Source organism: Oncorhynchus mykiss, chromosome 16, assembly GCF_057628025.1.
Source record: "Oncorhynchus mykiss isolate SJ-2025 chromosome 16, ASM5762802v1, whole genome shotgun sequence".
Lineage (NCBI taxonomy): Eukaryota > Metazoa > Chordata > Actinopteri > Salmoniformes > Salmonidae > Oncorhynchus > Oncorhynchus mykiss.
Genome location: NC_143037.1, coordinates 61,100,001 through 61,116,145, shown reverse-complemented (window position 1 = coordinate 61,116,145; position 16,145 = coordinate 61,100,001). Strand labels below are relative to the sequence as shown.

At 41.8% G+C, this 16,145-nt stretch overlaps 1 protein-coding gene across 1 annotated transcript in view; it reads right to left on the bottom strand.

Moving 5' to 3' along the window:
• Window positions 1-1,738: 1,738 nt before the first annotated feature.
• The window catches only part of LOC110492412 (peroxisome proliferator-activated receptor gamma), a 17,321-nt gene continuing 2,914 nt past the window's right edge, over window positions 1,739-16,145 (bottom strand). Inside the window, exons 2-7 of the mRNA XM_021566706.3 lie at window positions 13,648-14,131; window positions 13,023-13,216; window positions 12,577-12,715; window positions 7,095-7,291; window positions 6,108-6,585; window positions 1,739-3,751 (exon numbers count right to left, since the gene is read on the bottom strand). Coding sequence (XP_021422381.2) covers window positions 3,504-3,751; window positions 6,108-6,585; window positions 7,095-7,291; window positions 12,577-12,715; window positions 13,023-13,216; window positions 13,648-14,116 — 1,725 coding nt within the window. The 5' untranslated portion in view covers window positions 14,117-14,131 and the 3' untranslated portion in view covers window positions 1,739-3,503. The remainder of the gene's footprint in view (window positions 3,752-6,107; window positions 6,586-7,094; window positions 7,292-12,576; window positions 12,716-13,022; window positions 13,217-13,647; window positions 14,132-16,145) is intronic.

The following is a 16,145-nucleotide window of genomic DNA, read 5'->3' as shown; positions in this document are numbered from 1 at the left end:
AAGGACTGTGTTCACTCATAACAATAACTGTCAATCAAAGTGTATGTTGCCTGTGCACGAACAAAGGCATTGGTTGGCTATGAAAAATTGCGATGACACAGACTTTGGCCATCTACATTAAAATAAATATTAAAAAGATAGACATTCATATAACACAAACATTATAACCCTGACACTGATTGTGTATGCCGTAAAGAGCTTGTTTTAATGTGAATTGTCCCAGGCAGGTACAAAAGACGTTGAGACACTGATCTCCACCATTAGACTCACCTCAGTAGGATACATGTGCAAGACTTTGTAGCTGGGTACAATGTTTGCTGTTGCAGTAGCAGTGTGGTGCAATCTCACTGTGGATCCCGTCTAGACAGGCCACTAGGGGATTCCACCATTGGGAAATGGCACTAGGTGCACCACAGCTATTGGCAGAGAGGATGGGACTAAATGATAACACAATCTCAACAAAGCTATTGGGTAACACTTACGTTGAAGCTCCTTATGTTAAATTCACAACACCTTTTACAGTCATAGACCATTATGTTTTTGTGTTCTATAATGTCTGATGGCCCTGATGTTTTCCTTTCAGTTGGTCATCAGACCTAATTCGGGGACTGATGACAGGGCGTAAGTTTTAGCAATGTGTTTTCCTGTATCTTATGAATCATGTGTGTCTCAGAAAACTTCAGTGAAGGGAAAAATAGCCCTGGGGTCATCAAAAGTGGTGAAACACAAGACCAAAACCATCTCTGTCTTCTGACCTCTTGGCTTCTATTTCTGTGGAGTTTTGCTGCGTGTGTGTTTAACTGTTCTATTTCTGCTTTCTGACAGGCCATAGAGAGCGACTCCTTAAAATAAGACAAGCAATAGAATACAAAGATCTAATTCTGATCTGACCCTATGGTGACAAGAGCTCCACCTGGTGGGAATGCTGCGATCATGTTGCTGTCTACGTAGCTTTGACACATGCTTCCGATTCACCCTCCTTACACAGTGGTGGCTGTAGCAGATCCAGCGGACTCTAAGTGGGCTACACTATCCACGACCTACAAGCACACGCATGTACACAGCATCCTCTTGCACATACAACGAATCCATCTCTGCACCCCCCCCCCCCCCCTCTCAAAACAATAACTGTCAATCAAAGTGTATGTTCCCTGTGCATACAAGGCACGTTTGTCTATAAGAAACCACGATGACTCTGACTTTGGGCACCAACATTAAAATAAATATTCAAAAGATAGACACTTATACAACATATAAGATTATAACCTTGTAGACAAGTGTACTGCAAGTCTACTACCTGTGATGCACATTAATTCACTTTGGCAGAATAACTATTGTACCATTTCCCCAATTATGTTTGGAATAAACTAAAGAATTTGAACCATGCCATATCTCATTGTAGATAGAATACACTATGTATAGCAATAATCACAGCAACGAATCCCTTTGAGAACTGCCTATGTAGCATCAATATGAGTCAGAAACAGTTATTCTAGTGTCAAAATGTACTAAAGAGTAAATACGATAATTTTGGTCATAAAGTCAGTATTCGTCTAAAATGGATTTTGTATCATCCGTGCAACACAACGGTTAAATTAATGTTGGGTTTTGATTTGACGATGTCCATTTGCCCACTAACATGGGGTGAACAGCTGCGGCGATTGTTCTTTATCCAATAGCATAGACAGTGAGACAGACCTGCCCAGCAGCTCCCACTGTTTATATAAGACAACGCGACTTTGTTTACATAAAACAGCACACCGCACATTTATTAACTTGAGAAATACTGCACCAAACATCTTAGTTAGATGTAAAATTGAGCAACTAAAATATAATCAGCAAAAACGTTAACATTTATTACTGATATCTTGAGTTATCATAGATTCATTCTTAGGATTTTGAGGAAGCGAATACGATAATAAGCTTCTGCGTCTACAGTGGCTCATGGGGGACAAACATCATTAACCAAACGCGGAATCGGCCAGGAAACACCTCCAAGACTGAATTCTCGTTTTTCTAGTGAGCAACAGAAAAACACGTACCAATCGTTACCTTAACACTAGCACTGACACGTTTTGCCTCAGCAACAGTGGAATATCAAGACATTGCATAACATCTTGAAGCGATGGCATCTCTGACATATTCACCACTAGATGGCAACATTAAAATGTACTTTAAGTATTTATCAGGAAGGATATTAGTATTGTTTATACAGGTGATTTATACATAACACAGGATAGCATATTTCCATGGTAGTACATGTTACATTATACACTGAAATGTTTAGAGGGGGTGAAGTTGAGGAAATATAAACTAATAGACGTTTTCACACTCATCTAACCTCTCAAAAATGCTTCAAAGACACGGAAACTTACATTCAAAAAAGACATAATGAACAATGTATTACGATAACACACATTGTGTTTCACAGTATATAACACCTGTAGGTATCTGCTTATTTTATTTTAGGATGCCCCAATAAATGTCCTGTAATTAAAAGCAATTCTCCTTTCATCCCTTTAATTAAAAAGCATGGTAGAAGACAGAATAGCTGCAGTTACAGCAAGATGGTAGGAAGCTCAGTAATGGATCATTCATAATGTATTATAAACTGGGTGGTTGGGCCCTGAATGCTGATTGGCTGAAAGCCGTGATATATCAGACCGTATACCACTGGTATGACAAAACATTTACTTGTACTGTTCAAATTACGTTGGTAACCAGTTTATAATAGCAATAAGGGACCTCGGGGGTTTGTGGTTGTGGCCAATATGCCACGACTAATGGCTGTATCCAGGCAATCAGCGTTGCGTCGTGCATAAGAACAGCCTTTAGCCATGGTATATTGGTCATAAACCACACACCCTCGTGCCTTATTGTTTAAATAGAGTTCACAGATCCTTCTATTAAACAACAAGTCCCAAGAAAACAGACTTAACCCTCACTTGTCATGGAGGTCACCTGTGAAGCCAGACATTTGCTTTAACTGAGAGCCTGATGAAAACTAGCCTGGTCTCAGTGACTATTGCTGCTATGATATACATGACACAGAAGAGTTGACCAAAGCACCAACAGATCTGGCTAGATAAAGACCTATAAGGTTCTGCATATTGTTATAATAAACACACTAGTTGGATTAAACTGTACTGTATAGCACAGGATGTTGGTGGTACCACCAATATGGGCAGCAGGTTGCCTGGTGGGTAGGAGCATTGGGCCAGTAACCAAAAGGTTGCTGGATTGAATCCCAGAGAAGACAAGGTCAAATCTGTCGCTCTGCCCCTGAGCAAGGCAGTTAACCCACTGTTCCATCAGCACAGATGACGTGGATGTTGATTAATGCAGCCCTCCGCACCTCTCTGATTTAGAGGGTTGGGTTAAATGCAATTTCCATGTGTTTGATTCCATTTGCGCCATTATTATGAGCCGTCCTCCCCTCAGCAGCCTCCACTGCTGTATAGTCTTCTTTTCTTCATAGCTGTTAAACTGAGTCTCCCACTACTCTAGTACAGGTCCCTCATGATTTCCTGTAGTAGGGGGTGCAGACACATCTCCAGCTCCTGCTTCTTGAGCAGGTGGATGAGCCGGATGTGGTCAGCCACCAGCGGCCGCAGGTCGGTCATCTTCTGCAGCAGCCTGGCAAACAGCTGGGGGCAGTCTGGGTGGATGGTCTTCAACTGCAGCTCCAAGGCCTGCAGTACTGCCTCCTGGAGGTCCTCGATGGGCTTCACATTCACCAGGCCTGGACGGTCTAGAGTAGAGCACAACAAGGTCAAGGTTAGAGGTCACCAGAGAGTGGAAAGTGCGAGAGAGGGAAATAGAGGAAGATTGGACATACAGTATACATCAAATGATCTGAAGTTGCAATGTCCTGATGAGCAAAGTCCAAGGTCAATTGAAATGATACAGCATAAAATAGGTCACCATTGTTTTATATCTGGTCTCAAGCCCAATCAAGCCATCTCAGAGCAATAAAACACCTAATCCTGCAGTTGAGGTCAATGGAAGGCAGACTGTTGGGGATAGAAGAAGGATGCCATACTGGCGCACAATCAACAAATCTGATCAAACAAAGTGGATTTTCGTCAAATCTGTCATGATTGATGTATTGTAACAGGCCCACAATGTGTTTTCTAAAGTCTGATTTTGATATATATGGCTGTTTTTGCTGCATAACATTGAGAAGTTCCTTTTCAGGTTTAGAGAAAATGACTGCTAAATGCTAAATCCGGTTTGTATAAACTGGTAGAATAGCTAGCATACAAAAATTGGTGGTGGTAGCCAAAGTAATTTTGAACTGTAATGCAGTTGATTGGTGACGATGACATGAACATGTATTGGGGTTGACATGCATACAAGCAATATACTTTGATATTTACCTCAACATAGTGTGAAATACACATACTGTATAAACAATCGCCTTAAGGCAGGCTAATTTTGCTAGGAGGCAATGAGAAGAATCTGGACATTTTCCCCAAGGCATCTTTCCCCCACGCGTTTGGGATGAGTTCCATTGACCTCTTTACCGCATCTATCTAACATACAGTTGAAGTCGGAAGTTTACATACACCTTAGCCAAATACATTTAAACTCAGTTTTTCACAATTCCTGACATTTAATCCTAGTAAAAATTACCTGTTTTAGGTCAGTTAGGATCCCCACTTTATTTTAAGAATATGAAATGTCAGAATAATAGTAAAGAGAATGATTTATTTCAGCTTTTATTTCTTTCATCACATTCCCAGTGGGTCAGAAGTTTACATGCACTCAATTAGTATTTGGTAGCATTGCCATTAAATGGTTTAATGTCTCCTTGATTGCACACACTTTTTCAGTTCCGCTCACAGATTTTCTATAGGATTGAGGTCAGGGCTTTGTGATGGCCACTCCAATACCTTGACTTTGTTGTCCTTAAGCCATTTTGCCACAACTTTGGAAGTATGCTTGGGGTCATTGTCCATTTGGAAGACCCATTTGCGACCAAGCTTTAACTTCCTGACTGATGTCTTGAGATGTTGCTTCAATATATCCACATAATTTTCCATCATCATCATGCCATCTATTTTGTGAAGTGCACCAGTCCCTCCTGCAGAAAAGCACCCCCACAACATGATGCTGCCACCCCCGTGCTTTACGGTTGGGATGGTGTTCTTCGGCTTGCAAGCCTCCCCCTTTTCCACCAAACATAACGATGTCATTATGGCCAAACAGTTCTATTTTTGTTTCATCAGACCAGAGGACATTTCTCTAAAAAGTACTATCTTTGTCCCCATGTGCAGTTGCAAACTGTGGTCTGGCTTTTTTATGGCGGTTTTGGAGCAGTGGCTTCTTCCTTGCTGAGCGGCCTTTCAGGTTATGTCGATATAGGACTTGATTTACTGTGGCTATAGATACATTTGTACCTGTTTCCTCCAGCATCTTCACAAGGTCCTTTGCTGTTGTTCTGGGATTGATTTGAACTTTTCACACCAAGTACGTTCATCTCTAGGAGACAGAACGTGTTTCCTTCCTGAGCGGTATGACGGCTGCGTGGTCCCATGGTGTTTATACTTGCATACTATTGTTTGTACAGATGAACGTGGTACCTTCAGGCGTTTGGAAATTGCTCCCAAGGATGAACCAGACTTGTGGAGGTCTACAATTTTTTTCCTGAGGTCTTGGCTGATATCTTTTGATTTCCCCATGATGCCAAGCAAAGAGGCACTGAGTCTGAAGGTAAGGCCTTGAAATACATCCACAGGTACATCTCCAATTGACTCAAATGATGTCAATTAGCCTATTTAGAAGCTTCTAAAGCCATGACATAATTTTCTGGAATTTTCCAAGCTGTTTGAAGGCACAGTCAACTTAGTGTTTGTAAACTTTTGACCCACTGGAATTGTGATACAGTGAATTGTAAGTGAAATAATCTGTCTGTAAACAATTGTTGGAAAAATTACTTGTGTCATGCACAAAGTAGATGTCCTAACCCGACTTGCCAAAACTATAGTTGATAACAATACATTTGTGGAGTGGTTGAAAAACAAGTTTGAATGACTCCAACTTATGTGTATGTAAACTTCTGACTTCAACTGTAAATGCATAAATGTAAAACGGAAAAACACCACCTCCACTGAGGATGATGACAGCGAGGAAGAGCGCCGTATCACTATCGTCCAGCTCCAGCACGTTGAATTTTACCGCAAACTCAAACTTTGGCTCCATCATCTCACAGAAGGGCTTCCTCAGACTCTTGAGGAACTCCCGGGTCATGAAGATCTGTCCGTAGGCGAACAGTGTGCCGTCCTTGTTCATCAGCGGCGCCAGCATGATCAACATGACCTCGATGACCCCGTACTTCAGCAGGGTCACCTGGTCATTTATGTCCAGCTCTGTCAATCCAGGGATACTCTTGGCAAACTCTATGATTTCTCGTACAGCTTCGGCGGTGCGGAACTGAACCTGCCGGAAAAAGAAGAGCTCCAGCTCCCCGGCAGGCTCTTGAGGGGGCAGGACAGACCTCTGGTGCTCCAGGAAAGGGAACTGTCTACTGTTTATAAAGTCCTGACCCGCTGTCAGGGACTTCATGTCATGGATGACAAATGGCTGGAAGGAAAGAGAGACATCCCTTAAAAACAATGTATTATGAAGCATTGCCATCCATTGTCATTCATTCTATTGGCAATTTGTAGTGATTCAGTATTCGTCCCCTTGCTGATGCACAACGGGTTAATCTAACTATGAAATAAATGATCAATTAAAATCCTGACTTTTAGTGAAAATATATCTGCTTCTCTAAAGTATAAATAACTGTCTATTAGTTATTTCCTCTTAGACAAGCTGAGATGACCCAATATTACTGCTTCCTACTGTACACTGATATTTTGCTACCAGTTAATCAGGACAGAGTGCATTTTCCAAAAACTGTGATATTCAAATATACAGAACCAAATGTCTTGTGTGTGTGAGAGAGAAAGAGGTCAAGTGGCTTTCAATGGCTCTGTTCTGACTCATATTACAAATGTTCCATTGACATCAATGCAAAATTTATGCAAAACTTTAAAGATTATGTGCATGTAGTTGTACAGTATCTCAAGTAACAATTGGGCCCTTACTGAGTTTCCGTGGGTCTTCCCAGACAGGATGGCTCTGGCCCTGCTCTTGGTCAGGGGGAAGTGTCTGTGATAGGACAGACACAGCTGTCTGGACAAGGCTCTCAAGTCCACTGACTCTGGGCTCCTGGGGGACACATCCATAAACTCAGCCAGCAGCTTCTCTCTCTCCTCCTGGGGCATCCGGCCGAAGCGGATGGCTGCGTGGGGACATCAAAATCATTATATTCTAGCCTGGGTGCCAGTCAGACTCTTTCTGTATTGAATAATGCTACACGTCACTGGCTGCCCAAACAAGACAATGACAAAGACGTTGGAGGAAGGAATGTACTTCATCCTGCTGTGTAGAAACCTTTCCAAAGACTTAAGGCCCGGTTTCAGACAGACACCTGCTGTTGAAACAGTTCACATTGAATATGTTTAATATCCTTGATTAAGCCTGTGACAGTCATGGAATTTTGGATGACGGTCATTGGTCAGCCAAATGACTGGGTCACCTTTATAACCGTTCGAATAGCAACAAAAAAATAAAGACGCACATTTTCTTCTCTACTCCGCTCCTGACTGTGCTGCCATAGAAATATAATTAATTAAACGGGTGTCCCTGTTCAAGTCAATAATGGCATAATGGGTGGACTGACAGCCATTGCGAGTGCACCCATAGGAGAAAAGCAGGAAGTAAAAGCAGAAAGTGTACCCATCAATATGTGCTGTGATTTGTTGATTCAACTCAACTTACATGAGAAAAAATACATTCCATTACATGAGCCACATCAGTTAACATCACCTAAGCAATCATTTGAATGAACATTCTACATTACCATGGAAATTATTGCTTAAGTGATAATGTCCGAGAAGCCGGTGTTTGGAGGATATATTGGCACGGATGTTGTTCGTTGAGGGCCAACAAACCGTGCCAAAATATCCTCCAAATATCGGCTTCAAGGGCATTATCACTTAAGCAATAATTTCCATGGTAATGTAGAATGTTCATTCAAATTATTGCTTAATTAAGTGATAATGCTAGAGAAGTCGATGTTTGGAGGATATATTGTTGTTAGGTCTGAGACAAAGTCAAAAGGTTACATTTGTTTAAGCTGTCTTCTAGTGACAATTATTTGGATACATCCATAACAATGAGCTAATGAGGCACGACTTCGCCTGGCATAGAAAATGTGCTCACTCGTTAGGACAGTGTTGTTCAAAGGAGCTAGCCAACAACACAGCTACAGTAACATGATCACTTCAAACTGAAACTGGAAAGACCTCAAATTAGCTGTGTTTCATGTGAAATTCTTTCAACATTTAAAAAATATATATATATATATATATTTTTTTTTAAATTTGACCCCTTTTTCTCCCCAATTTCGTGGTATCCAATTGTTGTAGTAGCTACTATCTTGTCTCATCGCTACAACTCCCGTACGGGCTCGGGAGAGACGAAGGTTGAAAGTCATGCGTCCTCCGATACACAACCCAACCAAGCCGCACTGCTTCTTAACACAGCACGCATCCAACCCGGAAGCCAGCCGCACCAATGCGCCGGAGGAAACACCGTGCACCTGGCCACCTTGGTTAGCGCACACTGCGCCCAAGCCCTCCCTAACCCGGGCGACGCTAGGCCAATTGTGCGTCGCCCCACGGACCTCCCGGTCGCGGCCGGTTACGACAGAGCCTGGGCGCGAACCCAGGGACTCTGATGGCCCAGCTGGCGCTGCAGTACAGCGCCCTTAACCACTGCGCCACCTGGGAGGCCCCTAAAAATATTTTTTGTATATCTCCATAAAAATGATGCCAGCTTATTCATGATTTCGACTGGCTGAGAAACGCTGCCTGCTTGTCCGTTTCGTCCTGACTCCCAACACGTTCATTACTATGGGACAGCTGGAGATCGAATTTTAATATTGTTTTAATTTTGCAAATGTCGGAGAGACAGACAGCTAGGTTTATACAAATCTCCGCTGTTGAAAACAAAATGTTAGTCTAAAAGAAATGTGAAATAATGTCTAGATGCTTTTTATAGTGGAGATCAAGTTTATATGTTGCTTGGCTGGGCTGATGAGACAGTGGATTACACAGTCAGATGGAACAGAGTAAATAGGCATTTTAACATCATAGATTTAGCCAGTGGCAACTTGTGGAATAGAGATCGGCTGGAATGCAGTTTTACCTAACCAATCAGCATTCAGGATTAGACCCACCCATTGTATAAATCCCAATACCATGCAGACATTGCGAGTGTACCCATGAGTTTACCAGTCAAATTGCCATGATTAGAGGTTCCAAACCCATTCTATTCATTCTATTTCAATGTGTGCTGGTGCTGCAGGGAGGGGGGCGTTGCCTAGGAGCAACAACGTTTCATAATGTTGTTAAGAGTCCATGTTATTGCAAATTAATAAAAAAGAAAACTGAAATATCACATTTAGACTTCCATTCAAAAGTTTGGGGTCACATAGAAATGTCCTTGTTTTTGAAATGTCCTTGTTTTTGAAATAAAAGCACATTTTTTGTCGATTCAAATAACATCAAATTGATCAAAAATACTGTGTAGACATTGTTAATGTTGTTGGAAACGGCAGATTTTTTATGGAATATCTACATAGGCCTACAGAGGCCCATTATCAGCAACCATCACTCTTCTGTTCCAATGGCACCTTGTGTTAACTAATCCAAGTTGATCATTTTAAAAGGCTAATTGATCATTAGAAAACCCTTTTGCAATTATGTTAGCACAGCTGAAAACTTTTGTTCTGATTAAAGAAGCAATAAAACTGGCCTTCTTTAGACTAGTTATAATCTGGAGTGTCAGCATTTGTGGGTTCGATTACAGGATCAACATTGCCAGAAACAAATAACTTTCTTCTGAAACTCGTCAGTCTACTCTTGTTCTGAGAAATGAAGGCTATTCCATGTGAGAAATTGCCAAGAAACTGAAGATCTCGTACAACGCTGTGTATTACTCCCTTCACAGAACAGCGCAAACTGTCTCTAACTAGAATAGAAAGAGGAGTGGGAGGCCCCGGTGCACAACTGAGCAAGAAGACAAGTACATTAGAGTGTCTAGTTTGAGAAACAGACGCCTCACAAGTCCTCAACTGGCAGCTTCATTAAATAGTACCCGCAAAACACCAGTCTCAACGTCAACAGTGAAGATGCAACCCCAGGATGCTGGCCTTCTAGGCAGAGTTGCAAAGAAAAATCCATATCTCAGACTGGCCAATAAAAATAAAAGATTAAGATGGGCAAAATAACACTGGACAGAGGAAGATTGGAAAACAGTGTTATGGGCAGACTAATCTAAGTTTGAGGTGTTCGGACCACAAAGAAGAAAATTCATAAGACGCAGAAAAAATGAAAAGATGCTGGAGGAGTGCTTGACGCCATCTTTCAAGCATGGTGGAGGCAATGTGCTGGTCTGGGAGTGCTTTGGTGGTGGTAAAGTGGGAGATTTCTATAGGGTAAAAGGGAAAGCTATCACTCCAATTCGCAAAACACCATGCCATACTCTGTGGATGGCACTTAATTGGAGCCAAGGTTCTACTACAACAGGACAATGACCCAAAGCACAGCTAAAAACTATGCAATAACTATTTAGGGAAGAAGCAGTCAGCTGGTATCTGTCTATAATGGAGTGGCCAGCACAGTCACCAGATCTCAACCCTATTGAGCTGTTGTGGGAGTAGCTTGACCATGTGGTACATAAGAAGTGTCCATCAAGCCAATCCAACTCGTGGGAGATGCTTCAGGAAGCATAGGGTGAAATCTCTTCAGATTACCACAACAAATTGACATCTCGAATGCCAAAGGCCTGCAAGGATGTAATTGATGCAAATTATTCAATTAAAAATCATTATTTATAACCTTGTCAACATCTTGACTATATTTCCAATTCATTTTGCAACTTATTTCATGTGTGTTTTTATGGAAAACAAGGACATTTCTAAGTGACCCCAAACTTAGTATTCAGACCCTTCACTCAGTACTTTGTTGAAGCACCTTTGGCAGCGATTACAGCCTCAAGTCTTCTTGGGTATAATTCTACAAGCTTGACACACCTGTATTTGGGGAGTTTCTCCCATTCTTCTCTGCAAATCCTCTCAAGCTCTTGTCAGATTGGATGGGAAGTGTTGCTGCACATATATTTTCAGGTCTCCCCAGAGATTTTGGATCAGGTTCAAGTCTGGGCTCTGGCAGTGCCACTCAAGGAAATTCAGAGACTTGTCCCGAAAGCACTCCTGCGTTGTCTTGGCTGTGTGCTTCTGTTCATTGGCCTGTTATAAGGTGAACATTCGCCCCAGTCTGAGGACCTGAGTGCTCTGGAGCAGGTTTTCATCAAGGATCTCTCTGTACTTTGCTCCGTTCATCTTTCCCCTGATCCTGACTAGTCTCCCAGTCCCTGCCACTGAAAACATCCCCAAAGCATGATGCTGCCACCATCATGATTCACTGTAGGGATGGTGCCATGTTTCCTCCAGATTTGACGCTTGGCATTCAGGCCAAGCGTCAAATCTGAGTTCAATCTTGGTTTCATCAGACCAGATAATCTTGTTTCTCATGGTCTGAGAGTCATTTAGGTGCCTTTTGGCAAACTCCAAGCGGGCTATCATGTGCCTTTTACTGAGGAGTGAATTCCGTCAGGCCACTCTACCATAAAGGCCTGATTGGTGGAGTGCTTTAGAGATGGTTGTCCTTCTGGAAGGCTTTCCCGTCTCCACAGAGGAACTCTGGAGCTCTGTCAGTGTGACCATCAGGTTCTTGTTTACCTTCCTAACCAAGGCCCTTCTCCCCCGATTGCTCAGTTATGCTGGGCGGACAGCTCTAGGAAGAGTCTTGGTGATTCCAAACTTCTTCAATTTAAGAATGAAGGAGGCCACTGTGTTCTTGGGGACCTTCGATGCTGCAGAATGTTTTTGATATCCTTCCTCAGATCTGAGCCTCAACGCAATCCTGTCTCAGAGCTCTACAGACAATTCCTTCATCCTCATGGTTTGGTTATTTCTCTGACATGCACTGTCAACTGTGGGACCTTATATAGACAGGTGTGTGCCTTTCCAAATCATGTCCAGTCAATTGAATTTACCACAGGCGGACTCCAATCAAGTTGTAGAACATCTCAAGGATGATCAATGGAAACAGGATGCACTTGAGCTTAATTTCCAGCATCATAGAAAAGGGTCTGAATACTTATTTAAATAAGGTATTTTAGTTTATTATTTGTAATACATGTGCTTACATTTCTATAAACCTGTTTTCACTTTGTCATTAAGGGGTATTGTCATTAAGGGGTATTGTCATTAAGGGGTATTGTGTGTAGACGAGGGAAAAAATAATTGAATCCATTTTAGAATAAGGCTGTAATGTAACAAAATGTGGAAAAAGTCAAGGGATCTGAATACTTTCCGAATGCACTGTATATGACAAACCATGACTCTTAAAAATATTGGTGAGCAAATATACTTTTCACAACAATGTAGTGGCTTACCATCTTGTGACATGCCCACAAGCAGACATTTCTGAAAGCGACAGTACTGGCATTTATTCTGGCTCTTTTTGTGAATCCGACAATGCAGATCACAGTGGTCATACACCAGTTTTAACCTCATGGTTCTTCGGAAGAATCCCTAAGAGAAAGGCAGAGAACATGTAGATTGTAGAATCATAAAGCAGCAACAGACTATAATTATTTTACAGAATTTAAAAAACGAAATGTGATCAATGGAAACAGTGGGCTTGATATGAATACAAGGTTTACGGTGAGTGTTTATGTGTCAGGGTTAAATCCTTACTAATACATGACCCCCTGGAGGTTAAATAGCAAGACGTTTGTTTTGTTTTTATGCTCAAATGTGTAACAATGCATTTGTATAGCTTCAAGCAAACACACACTGTCAAGCCACCAGAACCTCATTTGGTAGGTATCAGTCCTACCTTGCAGCCCTCACAGGCATGGACTCCATAGTGGAAGCCTGAGGCCGTGTCCCCACACACTCTGCAGTCAATGTAGAGCAGAGTGCTGGGGTCTGTGTAAGTGGGGGACTTGGAGTGAAGAGTGGGTCTGGACAGGCTGACAACGCTACAGTTGCTAGACCAAAGAGGGGACATGGACTCCTCTTTTAACGAACCTAAACAAGGTCAAATGAGAACACAATGAGATACAGATGTAGGATCTTCATTTGAGCCTGTTTGCTACAGCTGGAAAATAATCTTGCAGCAACAGGAAATGTGAATTATTATGTGGATTATAATTAATGAACATTTTTGTAGGGGTTGATACATTTTTCGTAGGGGAATCAAGTCTGAAATGTCAACCTTTCAAACTTCAGAAGCCTTTTTAAACCTTAAATACACTGCATATTTTACATTTCCTGCATTGCTGGAAAGTTCTCTTGCAACAGGGTGATCAAATTAAGATCCTACATCTGTATACATAGCATCACAGGCAAGAGAAAAGACTGTGGCAATTGCTTTAACATAAGATTACCTTTATAGATCATTAAGTTATTACACTTTAGTAAATGCCAGATTTAGTAAAAGTCCCTTACAGTAGACTTACATTGGTACTCGCTGTATGTGTAGTTGTATGGATAGTTGAATGAGTGGTTTCTGTGTGAGCTGTGGTTGGATGAGTGATTTCTGTCTGGGCTGTGGTTGAATGAGTGGTTTCTGTGTGGGCTGTGGTTGAATGAGTGGTTTCTGTGTGGGCTGTGGTTAAATGAGTGGTTTATGTCTGAACTATGGTTGAATGAGTGTTTTATGTCTGAGCTGTGGTTGAATGAGTTGTTTATGTCTGAGCTGTGGTTGAATGAGTGGTTTATGTCTGGGCTGTGGTTAAATGAGTAGTTTCTGTCTGAGCTGTGGTTGAATAAGTGGTTTCTGTCTGGGCTGTGGTGGTGGGGACTGTTGAGGCTGTGCTCTAGGGAGGAGAGGTAAAGGTGATCCAGGGTTGACAGGGTCTTCATGTCAGAACTATTCATCCTGTTGTCCATCTCTGCCAGGTCCAATGTGCCCAGCTCAAAACTCATTATAGGTCACCATCTCTGGATAAGAAGACAACAGTGAAGAGGTCAATTAACAGTATGAATCTCTCAATTTACTATAAATAAAGCTATCAAGGAGACCACAGAAGAGGCAAACCATTCATTACCAGTGCTACTATAAATGGGTGTACAGTGCCTTGCGAAAGTATTCGGCCCCCTTGAACTTTGCGACCTTTTGCCACATTTCAGGCTTCAAACATAAAGATATAAAACTGTATTTTTTTGTGAAGAATCAACAACAAGTGGGACACAATCATGAAGTGGAACGACATTTATTGGATATTTCAAACTTTTTTAACATATCAAAAACTGAAAAATTGGGCGTGCAAAATTATTCAGCCCCTTTACTTTCAGTGCAGCAAACTCTCTCCAGAAGTTCAGTGAGGATCTCTGAATGATCCAATGTTGACCTAAATGACTAATGATGATCAATACAATCCACCTGTGTGTTATCAAGTCTCCGTATAAATGCACCTGCACTGTGATAGTCTCAGAGGTCCGTTAAAAGCGCAGAGAGCATCATGAAGAACAAGGAACACACCAGACAGGTCCGAGATACTGTTGTGAAGAAGTTTAAAGCTGGATTTGGATACAAAAAGATTTCCCAAGCTTTAAACATCCCAAGGAGCACTGTGCAAGCGATAATATTGAAATGGAAGGAGTATCAGACCACTGCAAATCTACCAAGACCTGGCCGTCCCTCTAAACTTTCAGCTCATACAAGGAGAAGACTGATCAGAGATGCAGCCAAGAGGCCCATGATCACTTTGGATGAACTGCAGAGATCTACAGCTGAGGTGGGAGACTCTGTCCATAGGACAACAATCAGTCGTATATTGCACAAATCTGGCCTTTATGGAAGAGTGGCAAGAAGAAAGCCATTTCTTAAAGATATCCATGAAAAGTGTTGTTTAAAGTTTGCCACAAGCCACCTGGGAGACACACCAAACATGTGGAAGAAGGTGCTCTGGTCAGATGAAACTAAAATTGAACTTTTTGGCAACAATGCAAAACGTTATGTTTGGCGTAAAAGCAACACAGCTCACACCATCCCCACTGTCAAACATGGTGGTGGCAGCATCATGGTTTGGGCCTGCTTTTCTTCAGCAGGGACAGGGAAGATGGTTAAAATTGATGGGAAGATGGATGGAGCCAAATACAGGACCATTCTGGAAGAAAACCTGATGGAGTCTGCAAAAGACCTGAGACTGGGACGGAGATTTGTCTTCCAACAAGACAATGATCCAAAACATAAAGCAAACTCTACAATGGAATGGTTCAATAATAAACATATCCAGGTGTTAGAATGGCCAAGTCAAAGTCCAGACCTGAATCCAATCGAGAATCTGTGGAAAGAACTGAAAACTGCTGTTCACAAATGCTCTCCATCCAACCTCACTGAGCTCAAGCTGTTTTGCAAGGAGGAATGGGAAAAAATGTCAGTCTCTCGATGTGCAAAACTGATAGAGACATACCCCAAGCGACTTACAGCTGTAATCACAGCAAAAGGTGGCGCTACAAAGTATTAACTTAAGGGGGCTGAATAATTTTGCACGCCCAATTTTTCAGTTTTTGATTTGTTAAAAAAGTTTGAAATATCCAATAAATGTCGTTCCACTTCATGATTGTGTCCCACTTGTTGTTGATTCTTCACAAAAAAATACAGTTTTATATCTTTATGTTTGAAGCCTGAAATGTGGCAAAAGGTCGCAAAGTTCAAGGGGGCCGAATACTTTCGCAAGGCACTGTAATTATTATAACTTCAGCCTGTTAAAACTAAGAAAAACAATTGGACTAATTCTACATTTGCACTAATTTGGGCAAACAAAGGAATGCACTTTTCATTCAGCTTATTGCAATGTTTAAGAGATAAGAGAGCGACAACTAACTAAGCGGCCCGCTGGTAGGAACTCTCAGCCCCACAGTAAGTCAACACAACTTTCTGTACTGTACCATTTCAGAACATTTCTCCACTTTCTCACATTAGGTGAGAAAGGTGAACATAGCCACGTTC